Below are 22781 nucleotides of genomic sequence, written 5' to 3'. Positions count from 1 at the left end.
TTCTTTATTGGGAAGCATCAATGTATTGGCGCAACCTACACTCTCCCCCCCCCCTACCCCAACACCCACACAAACGTCCCTACGACACAAGCCTACACATCAATATATCTACATCAACCCTCCCTACACGTCCCTTCTTTATTAGACAAATGTGTGATACTATTTACCCAATATACGCGCCATACCTATTTATAACCCGTTGAACGAAGGTATTAACTGGAAGAAAATGTGCCCAACCATTCTATCCCACCTGGGAATCGAACCCAAGATCTCCGATTGTGAGTGGAGACGGAAACTAACTGTACTACGAGACTCCCTGTGTAAATCTGCCACATATGCAGACGAGGAGTCACAACGTGGCTGAAATATGTTGACCAAACCACACTAGAAAGTGAAGGGACGACGACGTTTCGATCCGTCCTGGACCATTCTCAAGTCCATTGTCTTTCCACTTGACAATCGACCATTCACAATCGACTTTAGAATGGTCCAGGACGGACCGAAACGTCGTTGTCCCTTCACTTTCTAAGTGTGTGGTCTGGTCTGCCACATATCTATGTATACGCTCATAGCTTTGTTACTCACATGGCCACAGAGGGTGTTGAAGAGGGAAGGTTCTCCTGACAAGGAGACGTCATACAGCTCAAGGAAGGTGCTGTTGCAGCCTTCAGAACTCCCGAAGTCCAAATCTGAAGATTAGCACAGACAATTTAGTACTATGTAGTCAATTACAGACGCTTTGGAAACTGATAACTCTTCATTAGTTTAACAAAGATACAACAAAGGTTCACCATTTCACTTACTGATCCCAGTTTATCTCTCATCAAACCTGCGCTTCAAATGTTGCCACTTTTCCTCTGCTTGAACTATCCTACCTGTTGTAAGAGTTCTGTGCAAGATCTGAGTTCGATCCCCCAATAATCCAAGTGAGTGATATATATTATATATATGCAAACGTCTTACACATGATCCTGAAGACCAGGTTGTGTGATGGGTTGACGGACAGGGCGTAGACACAGTCCAGCCCCCCAGGGGCAGGTCCAGGATACGATGGGCTGGTCATTGTAGTCCAACGATAGGCGTACATGGAACCACCACATCCTCCTCCTGTAACATAGTTCATGCAGCGTTACACGATCATGATACAGTTATGATATAGAAAAGGAAGGAGGGAATTAGATTCCCATGTTCACAGCTCTGTGTCTGGGTTCTCTTTCTCTGTCTACCGTAAACACATGCATAGTGGCATGTACATTCACTTCTTTTCCTACCATGATACAGAAACATTGACATTCGTTCACAATAACAGCGGAAATCGGTTACAACATACATCATTTAAATACAGTTAAAATATACTTTATATACTTTCTCAGCAATACAACAACCACAGATACAGGTTTAATGATAACCTAACGTAGCGATACAGCGATTCCGATACACAAAATAGATGCTAATGGGTAATATCCTCCGACTCTGAGGATCATCAGCTCGATCAACCAGGCTGTGATTCATATGTCAGGCTGCGAACAGCCGCGTCCAACAGCCTGGTTGACCAGTCTAGCAACCAGGGACACTATTCACGAAGCAGTTACGCAAACACTTACCTGTCCATCTTTTCTCAATCTTTGACGGCTTTGTTTACAATTATTAAACAGTTAATGAGCTCCGAAGCACCAGGAGGCTGTTTATAACAATAACAACAGTTGATTGGGAAGTTTTCATGCTTGTAAACTGTTTAATAAACATAATCAAAGCCGTCAAAAATTGAGGAAAGTTGTACACGTTCGTAAGTACTTGCGTAACTGCTTAGTGAATCTGGCCCTAGGAGACCTGATCAAAGACCGGGCCGTGGGGAGGTTGGGCTCCGAAATCAACACAATGGTAAGGTAACTCTTGACCTCTGACCTTGGGTTGACGTGGAGTAAGCGAGGTCGAAATACCCAGAGTGAGCACGCTTGAATTCTAGTCTGAGCGCGTTCCCTGTGGAGTAGACAGGACCCGGGAGCGCGAACTCACAAGCAGACAGCAGAAGTGGGGCCGTGGCGTCTGCGCCGTCGTAAACCTGCCGGATATAACGCCCTTTCTTCAGTATACACAGCGTTATACGCACGATAAATATACATAGGCACGATATACACAGTAGCGAGCCCGAACACCAGGACCGGTCATCGAGTTTATGTGTGTGTGTGTGTGTGTGTGTGTGTGTGTATTTACATCGTTGTATTCACCTAGTTGTGTTTGCGGGGGTTGAGCTTTGCTCTTTCGGCCCGCCTCTCAACTGTCAATCAACTGTTTACTAACTACTTTTTTTTTCACACCACACACACCCCAGGAAGCAGCCCGTGACAGCTGACTAACTTCCAGGTACCTATTTACTGCTAGGTAACAGGGGCATTCAGGGTGAAAGAAACTTTTGCCCATTTGTTTCTGCCTGGTGTGGGAATCGAACAGAATTACGAGTCCTGCGCGCTGTCCACCAGGCTACCAGGCCCCTGTGTGTGTGTGTGTGTGTGTGTGTGTGTGTTTACTAGTTGTGCTGTGTTGTGTTTTTGCGGGGGTTGAGCTTTGCTCTTTCGGCCCGCCTCTCAACTGTCAATCAACTGTTTACTAACTACTATTTTTTTTTTTTTTTTTTTTTTTTTTTTTTTCCACACCACACACACACACACACACACACACACACACACACACACACACACCCCAGGAAGCAGCCCGTGACAGCTGACTAACTCCCAGGTACCTATTTACTGCTAGGTAACAGGGGCACTTAGGGTGAAAGAAACTTTGCCCATTTGTTTCTGCCTCGTGCGGGAATCGAACCCGCGCCACAGAATTACGAGTCCTGCGCGCTATCCACCAGGCTACGAGGCCCTGTGTGTGTGTGTGTGTGTGTGTGTGTGTGTGTGTGTGTGTGTGTGTGTGTACCCATTCTCATACCCCCCATAAGTCTATCTCACCTTCAAGGAGTCATCATTAGAGCAGTTTGGGCTCACGGTGTAGAAGTTGTTGAAGTAGAGGTTGATGAAAGAGCCCGGTGGTGCCAGGAAGGTAGAGAAGCAGCTAGATCGCCCTCCCGCGCTCGTTACTCTCCCGGAGGTGCTATTGAAGGTCCGGTTGCAACCTGCAATAGGGAAGAAAAGAAAATAACCTCATGTTGGGTCGTACCGTTTGTTCGCCAATAAGCGCCGATCATCCACCGAATGATTATCGATGGTTTACCTAGAGCTCTGCTCACCTGCGATGGAGTAGTGTAATCTGAAGCCCGGAGCGACGGTGGCTTCGTCACTAACGAAGGCGAGTCTGACGGCGTTGGTGGTGGAGGTGAGGTGGTGGGAGAAGGTAGAGCCGCAGTAACCATGGGACAGTCTGTTATCCAGCTGCAAGATAACGAAGATTTGTTGGTTATCATCTTTTGTCTTTTCACCTACCCGCACACGTGCACACGCAGAGAAGGATACCAGAAAGCCAGGAATGAATACGTCAGGGTGAGAAGAGAGGCAGGAGGGCAATATGAAAACGACATAGCAAGCAAAGCAAAGACTACCTAAATTGCTGCACAGCCACATCAGGAGAAAAACAACAGTGAAGGAACAGGAAATTAAACTGATGATAGGGGCAGACAGATTCACTAGAAACGACAAGGAAGTGTGCAAGGAACTCACTAAGAAATTCCAGGTTTTCACATTAGAGCAAGGAGAAGTTCCAGAGATAAGAGAAGGAATAGTTAACCAGACACCACTAGTGGAGTTTGGGATTACCAGTGGGGATGTAAGGAAGCTTTTGCTAGAGTTAGACGTGACAAAAGCTATAGGCCCGGATGGAACATCGCCATAAAGACTAAAGGAAGGAGCAGAAACTCTGTGCCTGCCACTCTCCATGGTGTATAAAAATCCTTGGTAACAGGTGAACTGCCAAAATTTTGGAAGACGGCTAATGTAGTCCCGATATTCAAGAAGGGCGATAGACAGGAGGCACTGAACTACAAGCCAGGGTTCCTAACTTGCATACCATGCAAAATGGAGAATATTGTGCGAAAAAAAGCTAGTGGAACATCTGGAGGGAAAGAATTGTAACATCAGCATGGGTTCAGGGATGGCAAATCATGCCTCGCAGGATTAACTGAATTGTATGACCAGGCAAGATAGAGAGGGCTAGGCAGACTGCATATTTTTAGATTGCCAAAAAGCTTTGGACACAGTACCACATATGAGACTACTACACAAGCTGGAGATGCAGGCAGGAGTGAAAGGGAAGATACTCCATTGGATAAACGAGTACCTAAGCAACAGAAGACAGCGAGTCACTGTGAAGGGGGGGATTTCTCAGATTGGCAAGGCGTCACCAGTGGAGTCCCACAGGAATCAGTCCTGGGACCTATACTGTTTCTGATATATGTAATTGATCTCCCAGAGGGTATAGACTCGTTCCTCTCAATGTTTGCTTATGATGCAAAAAGTATGAGGAGGATTAAGAGAGGAAGATAGTACGAGGTTACAAGATGACCTAGACAAACTGAAGGAATGGTCCAACAAATGGCTACTAAATTTCAACCCAAGTAAATGTAAGATAATGAAACTAGGTGGAGGAAATAGTATGCTAGACACTGGATACCGAATGGGAGATGAAGTCCTTCACGAAACAGAGAGAAAGATCTAGGAGTTGATATAACGCCAAACCTGTCTCCTAAAGCCCACATCAAAAGAGTAACATCGGCGACGTATGGGAGGCTGGCTAACATCAGAACAGCCTTCAGAAACCTGTGTAAGGAATCCTTCAGAACCTTGTATACCACGTATGTAAGGCCAATCCTGGATTATGCGGCCCCAGCATGGAGCCCGTACCTTGTCAAGCATAAGACGAAGCTGGAAAAAGTTCGGAGGTATGCCACTAGGCTAGTCCCAGAACTAAGAGGCATGAGTTATGAGGAAAGTCTGCGTGAACTGCATCTCACGTCGCTGGAAGACAGAAGAGTTCGGAGAGACATGATCGCCACATGCACAATTCTCAGGGGAATTTACAGTAGAAGACACGGATGGATTATTTAACACGGGTGGTACATGCACAAGGGAACACAGGAGGAAGCTGCGTACCCAAATGAGCCACAGACATTAGAAAGAACTTTTTCAGTGTCAGAGTAGCTAGTAAATGAAATGCACTAGAAAGTGATGGAGGCTGACTCCATACACAGTTTCAAATGTAGATATGATAAAGCTCTAGAAGCTCAGGATTCTGTACACCAGTAGATTGACGGTTGAGAAGCGAGATCAAAGAGCCAAAGCTCAACCCCCACAAGCACAACTACGTGAGTATACACACACACACACACACACACACACACACACACACACACACACACACACACACACACACACACACACACTGTACATAAGACTCGTGCTCACGCCACTCTAAATATGATCCGCATGCTCCCGTCACAGTACCCAGGACCCCTTCATTTTCACTCTCGTGACACAGGACCCCCCACAGTTCAACACCAACTGAAGCAGGACCCTCAACTTCGCAACCAAATCGTCTGCAAATACTAACGATGAAGTAAGCCCGCCGTCCATTAAAGTTTAGGGCGACTTCGTATGGTCTCGTCCTGGCGTTGTTGATGGGTATCCTGCCCGGATCAGCCTGCAAAATTTACATACAAATAATAGCAAAATGGGAACTGTTAATGGGGTGAACTTTGTGTAATGTTATGATCCCAGGTAGCTAAAAAACGAGTCTCCCCTTGAGAGTTATTCTATCAGGCCTGACCCAACTAAGAGGTTAAGAAGATATAGACCTAGATATTCATATAGTAAACACTCGATTGAATTTGACAGATAGTTTGCATGTATGGGCAGTAAGCAAGAATATAAATAAATGATTGGTCATGAGATGTGGAGAGTTTGCTGGGGGCGTGAGGCTCGCTTCTGAGGACCTTGACACCACTCGAGTACCAGAGGTCGTGAGGGGAAGTTGCGCTCCGTTAGAGAAGAACCCCTAGTTGATATACCTTCAAGAGGAAGGAAGTGTGCAGACGTTTCAACTGTGGAATCATTCTGGAAACGTTGGGCACTCAAGTCCTGGACGACAGGAAGAGTTGTGAAGCTGCCGAGAAACATTTTCGTGGGCAGCAGTATGTGCACCCTGGTCAGGCATCATCGAGTGAGCGCCCTCGCAAGATACAATTTTGCAGGTTTGTATTGAGGAGAAGTTGGTGGGAGAACTTCGAGGTCAGAGGAGGAGTTAGTGGAACTCCAAGGCTGCTAGAGGAGCAGTATACTTTGAGGAAGAGTAGCCCTACAGTGAGGAGTGGAGGACCTAGAGCTGTGAGGAGAAGCAGTGAAGAGGAGTGCCACGTGCTTCTGCGTTACCAAGGGTGAAGCACCATAGCTGTTAAAGATAAACTTTATGGTGTAGCAGCCTGGAAGATCTGTGGAGGACCGTGGTAGATAATCCTGGAAGAACCTGAAGACGTTCTGGGTAGAGAGCCTTTGGATGTAGAGGAGGCCTTTATTGACTGTTTGTAGAGAGCTGTCGGAGTGTTTGAGTATCATTGGCGTGCAAGGCACGGAGGAAGGTGGGTGACTGGGTATCTTTTTGGTATCAAGGAGTCTTTATATTGATATTTATAGTATTGCAGCCATAGGCTGAAATTATCTGCAGATATTTACATATATTCCAGAATTTATAGTGCCATATATTGTACTACATGATTTACCCACTTGATGAGGTTGATAGCATAAGTGGCGAGCCAGAAGTTGTGCGACCACTTGGTATAAGTGACTGATAGAGTCCTGATGGTTTTGAACTCCAACCAGGTTATAATATCAAACTGTAGAGGTTTGTATTCCCATGTATGTGAGTGCTCTGTATATGTTCTGTGTTATTAAATCTGTAGTTAACAGGTGTTTGCCCTTGTCCTAGTAAGGCTTCCCAGAAAGTAGAGAGAGAGAGAGAGAGAGAGAGAGAGAGAGAGAGAGAGAGAGAGAGAGAGAGAGAGAGAGAGAGAGAGAGGGAAAGAACCACAGCTGTGGGCAGGGTGATACAGAATTCTAATTCAAGGAAAGGGGGATTGAGGAGGTCATACCAAATAAGGAGAGAGTGGGGAGTCACGGCGGCTCGAATAGGTGTGTGCACGTGACAACGAGGTCAGTATTGTAGCCGCATCCCCGAAACGTGTGACACTGAACCCCTCTCCAAGTACCAGAAGCGCCCAGGGTGATCTCCTGGTCAAAATAAGCACTCTACGGAATTTTGGGTTGGTTGTCCGTAAGGAAGGACGACCGACGGATAACCGACCGACAACAACTATAATAGTACATAGAAGTAAAAATTGGCTTCTCCATCACAAGTTCAATGAAACCACAAAGGATTTTGCAGGCGATGAGTCGCAATAACGTGGCTAAATTATATTGACCAAACCACACACTAGAAGGCGAAACGTCGTCGTCCCTTCACCTTCTAGCGTGTGGTTTGGTCAATTACAAAGGATTTTCTTATAGTGAATGTAATGACGTATTTGGGATAGGTGAAAATTGTAGCAATTTTATTTTGATCAGTAAATACAGAAGTATAAATACAGCCTGTATTGTTGAATATTATCACTAAATTGATATACAAATATTGATGCGATCATTAGAATTGTCTAGGGTTCTAGCAGTGTCATTTTTTTACAAGCAGAATAATATATATATTTTAATATTTATATGCTCTAGTAGCATATAATATGGTCAATATACAAGTTTTAGCAAGTCTCCAAACTGGTTCGAATTTAACATATAAAATCAAGCATATTAAATATTACATCAAACTTCCTTACCCTATCATATTCGCTAATGTAGAGCTGGTCCTTGGAGCAGCGAGGGGAGGCCTCAAGGCTGAAGTCGTTGATCTCGAGATGGATATCCATGTCGTCCTCGGGTGCCGTGATGACCCACTGGCATCGGGTACTGATCGGGTATGCTGTTGGGTACCCGGGCGACTCGAGGACCTGGGTTTCGTTTGTTGCCTCAAGACTTGAAGCTCCACATGGATCTAGGTTTTGTGGAAAGAGAAAGAGAATGAAGTAATTACAGATGACGTTTTGAAGCTTCTTAAGCAGGAAAAAGCATGGAGATTCCCTTGTATTTGATGACGGAGCCCCTGGAGATGCTACGGAGCGTCTCCAGGGGGTTCCTTGGCGCTCAAGGAATTTTGCTGGACATTGTGTCGTGTGTCGAGTGGGGACTCACTTAAGGGGACGTCGAGTGGGGACTCACGTGGGGTGTTGGTGAGCATGGCGGTGAAGCCGGGGTACTGGTTGGTGCTGTCTGAGTAGAAGCGAATAAACATGACGTTGGAGGATGACGAAATAGGGCCGGGCAGTTCCGTGGAGTTGCAGCGGGTGGTGATGAGCGCGGAGGCCTCAGACGGCCCGTCGTACACCTGCATGGAGAAACGCGAAGCACTTATTTTAGAAAACACGAACAGTTTTTTTTTTTAATTTTCTAAAATTAAACAAACATTTTCTAAAATTTAAAAAACCTAAACTAATTTTCTAAAATTCAAAAATTAAATTGTTTACAACTTAAAAACCTAAAATTAATGTTCTAAAATCTGTAAAACCTAAAATAAATGAATTTTCTAAAATTTAAAAAACCTAAAACATTTTTCCTAAAAATAAAAAAACCTAAAATTTTCTAAATTAAAATTTATCAATTTTAAAATTAAATTAATTTCGTTGCATATAATATAAGAGCTATACCTCGTATGGGTCAATAGGTATTCAGCAGGTTTCTTCATGCTTATGTTAATATAGAGACAAATCCAATGTTAAACAATTGTAAAATGCATTATTGAACAACTTTTATCATTAAGCAGAGAAAGTTACTTCCTGTGTGTGTACATTATGAGCTCCGTTTACCGAGATCTTCCAGCCACTAAGTAAAGGCAGCGTCTAGAGCCTTTATAGAGCCTTTACCTTCACGGCGTCGTAAGGGCAGGGCGAGGTGTCGTTGGCGCCGGGCGGCTCCACGTCGAGTCTACTGAAGGTCAGCGTCACCACATGGTCGGCCAAGCCCTCGACCAACCAACCACAGTACAGCATAGGTTCATAGTTTCCTATTGGGGAGGGGAAGTTGTTTTTTGGCGATGGTCAGTTTATAATCAATTTGAGAAGTCCGTAGCATACGCGTGATATTAATTATTTGTGAAGCGTTATAGTCGGAATTACGAAATATGAAATATTAAATCAAGCACTGGAGATAAAATTCTGATTGAGCTTTAGCTCTAAGCACTCGGGGAAGAAATGTCAGTCATGGCAAAAACAACGAATTTCGAACAACGAAATTGCATTTTTGAAAGTATCAAAACATCCTACCGTCATTATCAGCATCCAGTGATCTGATCGTCTCCGAGGCGCCATTGTAGGAGATGTTGACGTTTCCTCCGCAATCTGAAACACATCACACCATTAACAACAACTTCATATACTGTCACTTTAGTTGATCAATGGAACTAATTACTGGGTAATGTGATAGACGCGTGTTATTCGTAGATTGCTTCAAGCGCAGGTTAAGACATATGGGCATAGGAAGACTCACATGGAGGTCCAGTGCAGGACTCTCTCCAAGGATACCCTACACACTTACGGTACGTAAATTCCAGCGCGGCCCGGAAGCCCTCTCCGGAGATACTACGGTCCGAGCGGAACACCAAACGCGCCAGCCTCTCGCGTCCGACGACGACAGGCATCGCTCCCATATGGTTTCCACACAAGCGTACCACCATCTTGTCGTTTCGTATCGCGTGACCGTCGTAGATGCTCAGACTGTCGTACTGGCAGCGGTAGCTCCCCTCTATCTCTAGCTCTTGGAACCTGCGGAAAAAGACAGTGATAATCAAAGTACGGGTATGACACCATGCCCATTCTAATACCCATAAGCATTATACCAAAGTGTGTAGTTCACCTTCCCTGTACCCACACTCACTTGAAGTGTGGCACCTTGCCCTCCGGCGCTGTGATGTACCAAGTACAGGACATGTGTGGTGCGTAGATGGGTCTAGTGGGAAGCTGTATCACCCCAGGAGCACTGATGTTGCCTCCACAGCCTGCAGGAATAGTCAACCAGGAGCGTTATACTGTACTCGGTAACCTGATGTAGAAAGCGTTTTAATGCGGGAGCAACGATATTGTTGCGTTAACTGGATTGAGAATAAGCGATTGATAAAAGAGAGAGAGAGAGAGAGAGAGAGAGAGAGAGAGAGAGAGAGAGAGAGAGAGAGAGAGAGAGAGAGAGAGAGAGAGAGAGAGAGAGAGAGAGAGAGAGAGAGAGAGAGAGAGAGAGAGAGAGAGAGAGAGAGAGAGAGAGAGAGAGAGAGAGAGAGAGAAGAGAGAGAGAGAGAGAGAGAGAGAGAGAGAGAGAGAGAGAGAGAGAGAGAGAGAGAGAGAGAGAGAGAGAGAGAGAGAGAGAGAGAGAGAGAGAGAGAGAGAGAGAGAGAGAGAGAGAGAGAGAGAGAGAGAGAGAGAGAGAGAGAGAGAGAGAGAGAGAGAGAGAGAGAGAGAGAGAGAGAGAGAGAGAGAGAGAGAGAGAGAGAGAGAGAGAGAGAGAGAGAGAGAGAGAGAGAGAGAGAGAGAGAGAGAGAGAGAGAGAGAGAGAGAGAGAGAGAGAGAGAGAGAGAGAGAGAGAGAGAGAGAGAGAGAGAGAGAGAGAGAGAGAGAGAGAGAGAGAGAGAGAGAGAGAGAGAGAGAGAGAGAGAGAGAGAGAGAGAGAGAGAGAGAGAGAGAGAGAGAGAGAGAGAGAGAGAGAGAGAGGAGAGAGAGAGAGAGAGAGAGAGAGAGAGAGAGAGAGAGAGAGAGAGAAGAGAGAGAGAGAGAGAGAGAGAGAGAGAGAGAGAGAGAGAGAGAGAGAGAGAGAGAGAGAGAGAGAGAGAGAGAGAGAGAGAGAGAGAGAGAGAGAGAGAGAGAGAGAGAGAGAGAGAGAGAGAGAGAGAGAGAGAGAGAGAGAGAGAGAGAGAGAGAGAGAGAGAGAGAGAGAGAGAGAGAGAGAGAGAGAGACGGTCATGCAGATCAAGTACTCTTGTATTGAACATCGCCACAAAGCGCTCACCTTCGACAGTAAAGTTGGCCACGAAGCCAGCCTTGGTGTAAGTAAAGTCGGATGCAAAGACCAAGGTGGTGGGACCCCTGGTCGTGATCGCGGCCGGAGGTGGGTTCCCCCCGCAGTAAGGGCCCCAGCTTCTGGTCGTCTGCCATCGCCTGAGAAAGCTAGGTCTCTCCTGTATCACTGTCAGATTGTCGAATAAACATGATGGTCCACCTGAAAGCAAACACATGGAGTGAGGGTAGTGTGGTAGTGTAATGATGTAAAAATCCACAGCAGCCCTGATGAGAATTCGAACGAAAGCGTGTCTGAAAACACAGTGCATTGGTTCGAATCCTCATCACGACTCGTGTGTTTTTTCTCATTAATTTGAATAATTATCAGTATAAATATAATTTTCTTATTCTTCTTGGGCTTCGTGTATGCACGAAGTATATTGCATCGAACCCTTTGCACGTCCAAAGGGTTCGTGTATATCGAACCCTTTGCACGTCCAAAGGGTTCGTGTATATCGAACCCTTTGCACGTCCAAAGGGTTCGTGTATATCGAACCTGGACGAAGATTCATGGCCCTTATAGCTGAAATAACGTTCAGCCACTAGGTTTTCACAAAATAGGGGAGAGGGTGGTATTAATAGAATAGTAAGCTCTGGACACTTGAGTAGTCGTTAATTGTCGGGGAGGGGTAACCGACAATTAAAGACACTGTAAAGGGGGAAACGGGATTTATGTAAAACGCTGAATGTCAGACCAGTAGCACAGTCGCTGGGTATAGTTAAAATAAAGGAGTCGAATTAAATGCAATAGCTTATTATATTGACTTAATGAGATCCTAACTCTTGTTTCTCTACTTGAGGCTGATAAGCGACTAGAACAAGAGATCAGTACTTATTCCACAGCTAACTCCACTCTTCATGATGCTCTGATGTCCAGCACTCATAGATTCGCTGTGTAACACACTCCAAGACACACTGCCTACTCTATCTATCCTCCAATATTTTATACAACCAATGAGAACGCCTGAGGTCCTTCGGTGTGTGTTGATCTTGACTAGTAATCTCAAGCGAGTTAGTAATGCCGCAGCATACCTGACAACGATGTTATTTCTCAAGCATAGAAAGTGTGATCTCCCATCGTCTCCGAACACAGTGGCTATCGTTGCATCCAAACCTGTTCTATCGTTATCCTGTCCCCCCTTGTTACAGGGGGCACAAACCCAATAAAAACAGCATGACTGGGGAGAACATTCTCAAATAGTTTGACGATCTTGAACGAAGAGATAATCGTAGCAAGGCTGAGTGTGAATCCGAGTAAATTGGAGAGGAAGGCCTTCAAGCAGATGAACAGATATGGTGAATGAGTAAGACGTGGGGATATAATATCTCTGGCTGCCTTACTAGTTCCCAGGGTAAGTTTAAAACGCAGTTAGCCACCAAATGTCTTCTTCCTCTTTGTGAGCACCGACGGGCCAGTGGTAGACAGTGTACCTGCTGCCTAGGAGGGCGGAAACTCTTTCCTATGTAGATTTGATAGACCCCAGTAGGCTCAAGAATATATATACACCAGTTGATTGACAGTTGAGAGCCGGGATCAAAGAGCCAAAGATCAACCCCCGCAAGCACAACTAGGCGCACAACAGGCATCAGCGAATCCCTACTCACTTTCCAGATCGAAGCTTAGGAAGTTGATAGTGATGTACTTCTCCCGAGGCGCAACAATCCTATAAACACACAGAGCGTTGTCGGGATAATTGTTGGGATGTTGAGGAGACACGATGTACCCTACGCTGCCGGTGTAGATGTTGCCACACACCTGTTGCCACGACACCTGTGGAGGCCAACAACACAGTTGCGTCAATGCACCCTACTTAGAAAACTTTGATTCCAGATAATGTGAATAAAAATATAGTTAGAAGCTTTAACGAGAGAGCGACAGGGGTCGATACAGATCGATATATATATAAATAGGCATACGCAACCCGCTCTAGCACAAGACAGCACATATAGAACTTATTGCTTATAGTCACTATTTCGCTTATAAATAAGTATATATGTGACATATTCCAACCCAAATTTTTTTTTCAAAGGCACTAACTCTTCTTCTCAGTTTTATTAAACAATAGAAATTTTATACAAAAAAATTACAATATCCCGAGTTACTTTACAATTTATTTAAATATTTTAGTTTTGTTTTATTATTTTTATAAAACTGTAATATCAATATAGGTATAGGTTCAGTACTGATTGTAATATCTTAACATACTAAGTAGGTTAGGTTAGTGTTTTCTATTCAGTATTTCAAGGTAAACTCAAATATTCACAATAAATTAGTATGTCACATATGCACTTATTCATGTGCCAAATATTGACTATAAGCAAGTGCGAGAACGGGTTGGCACACACAAGAGGCAAATATAAACATATGGAGGTGAATACATAAGAGGCAGTGTCAGAGAAATGGAGGCAAGCGCACCTTGAAACCATCGCCTTGGACTGCATCGTTGGTGTGGAAAAGCAGCTTTATACTACTGCCGCTTGAGTTAACTGGTGGAGGGAGCTGTTTCCCACACATCTTCTCTCCTCCTACCCAGCGAACGGGGGCGTGGGGGTTTGTCTCCATAGAGGAGAATATCTGTGTACCAGAGAGAGAGAGATAATCTAGGGATGCTGCATGTTAACACATAGCTAAGCATATTAATATTATAGATAGATAGCACTCACGAAATCAGATCTGTGTCGCTTGGAGATGGACATCTCAGACAGCGTTACAAAGATGCTCAGGACTCTTCACGGCTTCGCCAGGTAAAATTTTGTGTTTTATTTAAAAAACAGGCAACATTTCCATAAGCTTTTAGCTTTATAACAATGATTCACGAAATGTATTGCTTGATAAATATACTAAAAGTAACAGTGCTACCTTAATCTTCTTCAAAAGAAAAAAAATAGCTTCTGTTCCCTTTGAGTTGGGTCCACCATACCTTACCTTGAGGTGCTTCCGGGGCTTAGCGTCCCCGCGGCCCGGTCGTCGACCAGGCCTCCTCCAACCATAGTGATGTATTTAACTTAACTTTTGAAGTTTTTGATGTGAGAAATTTATTATTTATATTCCACTACCAGATGGACAAGCTGTCATCTATACACACAACATTAGTAGTATTACACAGAGTAATCACACTAACCTGACGGCAGCAATGAGGAAATCCATAAAGTTCGAACCTATGCTGTGGATGTCCTCGTATATTTTGTTTTTCAGCAACAGTAAGTTAAGGGTCCTCTGATAGGTTAGGTGGGCAGGAAATCCTCAAAGTTTCAAAACGTTATGAAAAACGTTAATTTAAAGTGTCCTCTTATAACCTCTGCGCGTACGCCGGACGACTCAAATAGAAAACGGAACAGAACGTCACTTTTGTGAGTCGATTTCATTTCAAATTACGTCCAAATTTAGCCATATCGCGCATACCAGCCAAAAGTGACGTTATTTTTAAGAGGACGGGTTGCGCATACACGCTTCTAGCGACTAGACCACATGGTAATAAGGATTGTAACCTTATTACTTATTATTACCATATCGTGGCCTAGTCGCTAGAAGCCTGTGCGTCGAAACACCATCCGCATAGGTTTGAATCCTCATTAGGGCTCCAGCGGATTTTCATTTTTACAAATACCCAAATTCTGCTGCAGATTCTACTCGATTCCCTCGTTGCTTCTAGCGTTAAACGTGGAATTGTTATCTCCTTATTACTAGAACAAAATCTAGAACCCAAATTCCCCATAAGTGTATTAATGTCCTCGTTTGTAAAGACAACAATGGAATCATTGAGACCTACACGAAACATAAATGTCTCTAAAACAGGTGTGTACAGCGTCAGTGCAAATGACCTCTTTTCAACCTTAAAAACACCTAAACCCTTGAAAATAGTTAATGATATGAATAAATGCATAATGTTTAATAAGCCGTTTTATTTATATATGATGGATCTAACGTTCAGTACCACCATCTGTACTTAACAACTTTCACACTACGGCATTGAAGAAATTCAAGGAAACCCGAAATTAAGCTTTTGAAGGCGACTATCGTTGTTTAAGATTCAGCTACTGGGAACAAAAAGTTCCAAGTAGCACGGGCTATGGTGAGCCCGTAGTGGACTTACCTGGCACAGGAGCGGGGCTGTAACTTTTTTTTTTGGAAGGAGACCATTTGGTGCCTACTAAAAGGCATAAGGAGCCACGCCTCACTTCCCCGTAGTGACTGACTGATGAAGATTAAGCCACGTAAGAGGTAGCACGGGCATGAATAGCCCGTAAGTTCCCTTCCCTGTGGTCATGGAGAAGCAGGTATATACTGATTGGCAAGAATCTTCTCATTTTCATCCCCTCCTCCTCCATTTCACGACTAAAGATCACATTCACTCCAAAAAATCTACCACTTACGGCAGCCCATCCTCCTGTTTTGGTAGTACTTATAGCAACGATGAGGACCATTGTATATATACCGACGTTTGTCCCTCTTACGGTCGTGCATGTCGTCCTTGAATGTCCTGACTTCCAGGACGAGCGTGTGTCTTGCTTTCCGACCGCCCCTCGCGGACACCTGTCCCTCGATAGAATTCTTGGTGACTGATACTTTTGATATCGTTCGCCTTATGCGTTTTTGTTCTCGTATTGGCATCCTTGGTGCTACATAGCCTTCCCGGTTTGGTGCCTTCTTTTGATAATTACTTACTTATATACCGACGTACAACGAATGTGGAAATCTGAACTATTGAGTTGGACAAACCGGAAAATTATTATTTACTTGCGTTGCTTTGACAAACTAACCTAACCTAACCTTCCTAGGCCTAATACACGATATCTGAGGCCTAATATAGTACATATTGTGTCATACAGCTCCAATGGACATTGGAGGAATATCCAACTTAGTTAGACCTAGGAATATTTAACTTTGTTTTTTAGCTTCATTTATTAAAAAAGAAATTCCTTACTAGTCAGTGTACTATTATCTAAAAGCCAAGTACGCACGAATTCATGACTATTGACAACCGTCACAATACCTAAACAGAAGGATGGGTTGCTTACGGGATATTCATGCCCGTGCCACCTCTTGGGTGGCTTAACCTTCATCAAACAAATACACACACACACACACACACACACACACACACACACACAGCACCGCTCCTGTGCCAGGTAAGTCCACTACGGGCTCACCATAACCCGTGCTACTTGGAACTTTTTGTTCCCAGTAGCTGAATCTAAAACAACAAACGTTTCTGAATGAGAGACGCACCTGAATGTAATCGTTCTGACAGGCGGGGCTAGTCTCAATATCGAAGCGGTCGGTGAAGGTGATGATAGCGTGATACCCGGTGGTGATGTCCACCTCCCACTCACACTCCAAGTTCGCTTCGTACTGCCCCGGGAAGCCGTGACTGGAGAAGTTACCCGCCAGTCCGTGGAACACTCCGCCGCAACCTGAGAGGGGAAGAGAAAATTGGTTCTCGCGACCGCATGCGGCTCAGATGGTTGAATGGAATGGAACTATCAGGGGGAAAGCGCCAAGTCATTGCGACTTTATAGCACTGGGAAGGGATCAGGATAAGGATTTGGGATGGGTCGGGGGGAAGGAATGGTGGCCAACCACTTGGATGGTTGGAGATTGAAAGCCGACCTGCATGAAGCGAGACCGTCGCTCTACCGTCCAGTGGCCAACCACTTGGGCAGGACGGTAGAGCGACGGTCTCGTTTCATGCAGGTCGGCGTTCACATCCCCCCCGACCGTCCATTAAGTGGTTGGGCACCATTCCTTTCCTCCGTCCCATCCCAAATCCTTATCCTGACCCCTTCCAAGTACCATATAGTCCTAATGGCTTGGCGATTTCCCTCTGATAATTCCCTATCTCCCATCTCGCAAATATGCTATATAAGAATAATCCGTTTTGTCGGGGACAGGTAGTCTGTGTATACACACGTTAGGCTTATGTCGAAGTCCCCCTTCCCTCATTTTCCCAAGATTTACCTACTTACCATATGCAGGATGAAAACCCACAACTGTTAACTCACAGGTACCTATTGAAGCTGGGTGAACAGTGTCATTGGGTGACAGGAAACGCACCCAACCATTTCTGTCCCTCCAGGGATTTAAACCCGGAATTCCCGATTATGCGTCGAGAGATTAAGAGTCGGTGCATTCAGTAATGAAGCTGGATGGACATTACTCAAGGCTAAACTGAGTCACATTCATTCATTTATTCGAAAGTAGGTTTTCGCATTTGGTATAACTGGACTATTAAGTGACAGTTTTGTATACAGAGCCTAACCTAAGAGCTCACAGCTTGTTGAACCTGCTCGCGAGAGATCAAGGCGGTGGATTTATAAATATATATATACCTTTGGCATGTCCAAATAGTGGACCAGCCTGCGATATCCAAGGTGGAGGACCACCCCAGTGACATGCCTATAGGTCCCTGGTTTACTCTTGATATGGCTATAGGTTCTGGACCTCCCTACTGACGAGCCTGACCGCAGGACCTACCTGTGACATGCCTTGTAGCCACTGCCCTGAAGCCTCCGTCAGTTGTGGAACCATCTGTGTGGAACGCGACCAAGAGGTTATTGGTCATGGAGGGTCCCACAGAGAAGGGCTCCTTCCTCCCTGTGTAGTGGCCTAACATGGGTGAGGTGATCCGAGGGCCGTTGTATACTACTACATAGTCATGATTCATGGAGTTTTCCAGTCTGAAACTCGTGAATTCAAACTGAAAAAGAAAGTGAAACCTTAGAATGCTATCAAAGTTATACAAATGTCAGGAGAACTGAAAAAATAATACAATAATGCACGTCAATTTGATATGTGTGTGTGTTTGAGTGAGAAAGAGAGAGAGAAACGAGAGGTATGTAAACACACAGCGTGTGAGAAGGAATTTTGATTCTTAGGTCTAGTGTAATAAAGGTTCTCTCTTAAATTCTTAAGTGAATAACATTATGTTTAAGCCATTATAGGATTAACCCATAATGGTTTATACATAAAACGAGAACACTTCATCCTTCGCTGCTTTTGCAATAAGGAGACTTAAATATAAATGAATAAAATGTTTTTCCCTTTTTTATATTGAAGAAATAAAAATTATACTGTATTTAATAGTCAAAATATTTACTTATAAATCCGAATCCAGAAAAAAATTGTTGGTTCGATTTTAATATTGTCTGATTATGAATATTCAAGCTTAAAAAGTCTATTCACTATTTACGATCGGATTGCCAAACAAAGTCATATAGATACAGTTCTACAGCGAAGAGCCAGTTCTAGATTGAACAACCAGCTATACTACGGAAACAACCATCTCTTACAATCTACAATAAACAATTGTACAGTGATCAACCACCTCTACAGTGACCAACCATTAGCCACTTCAAACGCACCGGTTCTGAAAGCTGCTCTCTTACCCCCCCAAAAAATATTAAAGACTTATTACCTCAATCTGCTCTCCCTCGTCATAGTTGAGCGACCAGGCGCAGTGGACGTTGTTTGGGTAGTGGGCTGGGTAGTTAGGGGAGGTGAGGACACTCTGGGGACCATGAACTACTCCCCCGCAATCAGCAAGTCCGTAGGTTAGATTCCAGCCAGAGGCGTTGACCGTTCTGTCTGTCTGTAAGACCAAAAAAGGTGGTGGGGAAAGAGGCATCACATACACAATGGTATATTGCAAGCATCTGTGGGGAAACTGTAGGCAAGATTGTATAATGCACTGACAACAACAACATGCATAATCAACAGAGGTCAGCTGTCCGCAACTCAGGTTTAGCTAAAGCACTCACATACAAGAGACTCATTCGTACCTCTACATACAACAGGTCACACTTAACCCTCATACTCATGGAACGAAGGTCGCACTCATTCCTCAAATTCACGACTAACCAGGACACACTCACCCCGATACTTGTGTAAAGGAGGAAATGTTTATGTTTATCTCTCAGAATGTTCGGTAATACGTTTATTGTTTGTGATGTGTGTATATGTATGTATTAACACGATGTACTGAACGGGGTGAGAATAGCTTGAGCTACCTCATCCCTTTGTGTGTATTTTACCTCAATAAACTTATTTCAATTTCAATTTCACTCACCACGAAGGAGATCCTGAGCGTCGCGTAAGGCACAACGATGACGGAACGATCGAAGTCATTGCAGACATTCTTCACAAGCTCCGCCTCCCCCGTCACACTCACTGTGGATGTAGAGACCGAACTCCCAATCTGATTCCATATTTTAAGAAGCTCACGGCACAATGGCTTGTCAAATATTTACAAATATGTATGCACTAATATACATATAAGCAAAACACATACACAGCTATGTTGGTATCTGGGATAATTTAAACGGCAAAGGTAATCTACAAACAAGATTACACATTTGGCATTGTGATATTGGAGGATTCCCATAGTGGTAGCCCTCCTTACCTTGAGGTTACCTTGAGGTGCTTCCGGGGCTTAGCGTCCCCGCGGCTCGGTCGTCGACCAGGCCTCCTGGTTGCCGGACTGATCAACCAGGCTGTTGGACGCGGCTGCTCGCAGCCTGACGTATGAGTCACAGCCTGGTTGATCAGGTATCCTTTGGAGGTGCTAATCCAGCTCTCTCTTGAACACTGAGGGGTCGGCCAGTTATGCCCCTCATGTACAAATAGTCCGAGGCAGGGATGCAACACATTTAAGACCTGCCTTCAAGAAGGAAATCGAGTGCTACGATTCTGATACTAAAGGGATTTTAATCAAAGTAAAATAGACTGGATAACAAAGGAGGCACACGAATGGGTCCAACATGGAAAGCAAAACTGGCGGATAGACACTTCTCAAGGCCAACATATCACGGAGCCGTCAAAAGCAAGCGTTTACCCAAAATATAGTGAGAAGACCGAGTACTAGATGCACCTAGAAGCTAGTGGCCACTGTGTTATTGTTTTCAATTACATTGAAGAGCTGCAGGAGAGGATAAAACAAAAAGGCCGAGGAAGTCAAGAGACTACAAACTGGGGACTGAGAACCAACCTACAAACACGAAAACTGGAGAATGGATTAGAAGGGAAGATGGCAAATGAGATGATAAAATTCGTATCTCGTATGCCGATGCCACGAAACACTTAACCCTCCATAAGATGGAAGTGGCCGAAAATTTAAAATTAATTTTTGGTACAAATGGTAGTCCAAGGAAGATAGGGACAAGAACGGAAACTACATAGCGGCTAAAGCTATGGATCAACCGAAACAGTTGCATATGAATGAAAACAGTCTGAGATCAGACTGAGGTGACAAGGTTATGAGGAGCTCAACAAAACGTTGTAAGACATTGTGAAGAGATAAAAAAATGGTTCTAAAAGGTTGTTCAGATTTCAATAGGAGGTGTAAGAGATTGTGAGGAACTCAACAGGCGGTTACAAGATGTGAGGAGCAAGCCTGATTGAGGACTGGGCCGCGAGGACGTTAATCCACGAAATCACCTCAAGATCAAGATAGATAGCACATCAAGAGGCTGTGAAGAGCTCATCAAGAGATTAAGGAGGCCTACCAAAACCCAGAGTGAAGCCCTAAACTGCAAAGACAACATAGATAACATTAAAAATAATAACTAAAATAACAACACAACATGATAAAAGCATAAAATAACAAAAGCACAAAAAAAATCCACTCTGTTCTCCAAGTTAAACCACGGAGAACAGTGAGCCGTCAAGTGAATCTGAGCAAGAGACAGGTTTAGCATACCTCCCTCGATCACGACGTGATCGAAACAGTGGCCCTCGAGGTGGATGTAGGTGAAGGTGACGAAGAAAGAGGCGTTGCTGGGGTTGGGGTTCGTGACGGTCCACACACAGTTGAGACTGTTGTTGTACGTGCCTACGTGGTGGCCGGGCGATGTTAGTTCCCCGTTGGGCGACAACAGCTCCCCGCCACACTCTGCAATACAACACATACATGTACAGAGCCACACTGCTAAACGAGTACAGACGCGTACCAAAATGCAAGTGAAACATCCTCTTTCCCTCATGGGGGCAAATATTACGATGGGGAACTAATGAGCAGAAGCAGCACTGCCGTCTATGGAATTATAAGCTGTCTACAAAACTTACAAAAACATGTTTTTTTTTACTTTCTCTGCTCATCGAAGAGGCAACGAGTCATGACATTATTCTAATTAGCAAGGCAATGCTTTTCGAGTTAACCTGAACGGTCGTTAACTCTTCAAGGGGGGTAAGGAGAACGAGCAAGTACTTCTTGATGTGGGTCGCTGGAGGCTCCAGCAGGAGGAAGTCCCATAACTTACCCACAAGATCGTTGACAGCTCCAGGAGATGAGGAAATTGACTAAAACTTACCCTGTGGGTCGTCAGACGACCAGCGTGCCCGGAATCCTCTGCCAAGGTTGTGACCGTAGGTCTTTAGCCTCACACGCATGGTGTTCATGCTCGAGTTGATGCCCCACTCACCATTTTCCTGTAAGGATGCCAACAATATTATATAATATAATTATATATATATAGTTATGACCCCAGGTAGCCTGAAGAACGCGTCTACCCCTATGAGAGTTATTCAGCAAATCCGGACCTGATTGAGAGGTCAGAGGAAGTATAGATATGTGAATATATATTAAATACTTGACAAATGTCAGTTAATAATTTAAAATCATTAGCAGAGGATGAACATGTAAATAATTGACATGGAGGGAGATGTCGATATTATGGTGACATGATGTGAGGCTCGCGAGGACATCTCAAACTTTACTCGAGCAACAGAGGTCGTGTGAGGGTTGTACTGTGTACTGTGAGCTGGCAGAGGAGGAAAACCCCCTAGTTATGCGCTCCTACAAGAGAAGGTAATCAAGCAGGCATTTATGTGCGAAGCCTAAGTGTAACACCGTAAGGTGTTTTGTTTAGTTTTATTTAATACGTACATAGAGATACACAAGTCAGAGACAAGGATCCGAGAGGCGCCAGTTTGTCGGCCTGAGACTCGCACCTCTAAGCGAGGTCGTTAACTTGAGGTCAGAGCAGAACCGAGGACAAGAAAGCACAGGCGATTTGAAAAGAAGACGAATTTTGATGAAATTCCGAGATTTGAGGGTTTTCATAATCCATCTTGTCATTTTCCTAGCTGGCGCTATATTTGCTCTGTTAAGCTCACTGAACGTTAAGTCGTCTGACATCATTATTCTTAGTTCTTTCACATTGTTTTTCTTCTGTTAGTCGATCTGATTGTGTCTTGCACACTATTTCTTTTTTCATAATGTTTATCATATTTTGTATCTGGAATTTATCACCATTAAACATCATGCTTATCTCCGTTGCTAAATAGAAGACCTGCCGATATCAGTTTGTAGTTTTTCAATGTCTTTTACTAACGCAATATTGATGCCGATTTTTGTATCGTCTGTAAAGGATACACAAAGTTGTGACGTATTTCAGATTTAAAAATGATACAAAACAGAGGCGCAAGGACTGTGCCCAGAGGTACAGAACTACTTTTCACCATGCTTAAATTTAGACTATATTTTATTTGACTTATTCTTTGCATTCTGATTGACGGGAAAATGAATATCCATCGCCCTAATTTACATATAATGCCTAGTGATCTTATAGTATGGGCTATCACTATATGGTAACATTAAATACCCCTGCAAAGCCAAAGCATACAGTATGAGAATATACCTTTTCCTCTCTATGC

At 44.2% G+C, this 22781-nt stretch overlaps 1 protein-coding gene across 2 annotated transcripts in view; it reads right to left on the bottom strand.

Moving 5' to 3' along the window:
• The window catches only part of LOC123773655 (cubilin), an 87797-nt gene that overhangs the window by 1367 nt on the left and 63649 nt on the right, over positions 1 to 22781 (bottom strand). For both annotated transcript variants that reach the window (XM_045767477.2, XM_045767476.2), the window contains 21 exons: positions 21437 to 21554; positions 20827 to 21018; positions 19198 to 19298; positions 18547 to 18720; positions 17607 to 17829; positions 16362 to 16546; positions 13548 to 13706; positions 12737 to 12902; positions 11082 to 11291; positions 9963 to 10083; positions 9624 to 9850; positions 9353 to 9427; positions 8954 to 9093; positions 8253 to 8418; positions 7814 to 8028; positions 5548 to 5637; positions 3236 to 3377; positions 2958 to 3121; positions 1906 to 2062; positions 964 to 1107; positions 586 to 689 (listed from right to left, as the gene is read on the bottom strand). In XM_045767477.2, the coding sequence (XP_045623433.1) occupies positions 586 to 689; positions 964 to 1107; positions 1906 to 2062; positions 2958 to 3121; positions 3236 to 3377; positions 5548 to 5637; positions 7814 to 8028; positions 8253 to 8418; positions 8954 to 9093; positions 9353 to 9427; positions 9624 to 9850; positions 9963 to 10083; positions 11082 to 11291; positions 12737 to 12902; positions 13548 to 13706; positions 16362 to 16546; positions 17607 to 17829; positions 18547 to 18720; positions 19198 to 19298; positions 20827 to 21018; positions 21437 to 21554 (3273 nt within the window). The remainder of the gene's footprint in view (positions 1 to 585; positions 690 to 963; positions 1108 to 1905; positions 2063 to 2957; positions 3122 to 3235; positions 3378 to 5547; positions 5638 to 7813; positions 8029 to 8252; positions 8419 to 8953; positions 9094 to 9352; positions 9428 to 9623; positions 9851 to 9962; positions 10084 to 11081; positions 11292 to 12736; positions 12903 to 13547; positions 13707 to 16361; positions 16547 to 17606; positions 17830 to 18546; positions 18721 to 19197; positions 19299 to 20826; positions 21019 to 21436; positions 21555 to 22781) is intronic.

Source organism: Procambarus clarkii, chromosome 72 (assembly GCF_040958095.1).
Source record: "Procambarus clarkii isolate CNS0578487 chromosome 72, FALCON_Pclarkii_2.0, whole genome shotgun sequence".
Taxonomy (NCBI): domain Eukaryota; kingdom Metazoa; phylum Arthropoda; class Malacostraca; order Decapoda; family Cambaridae; genus Procambarus; species Procambarus clarkii.
Note: the sequence above shows the minus strand (reverse complement) of the source record. Positions and strands in the feature narration are given on the sequence as shown.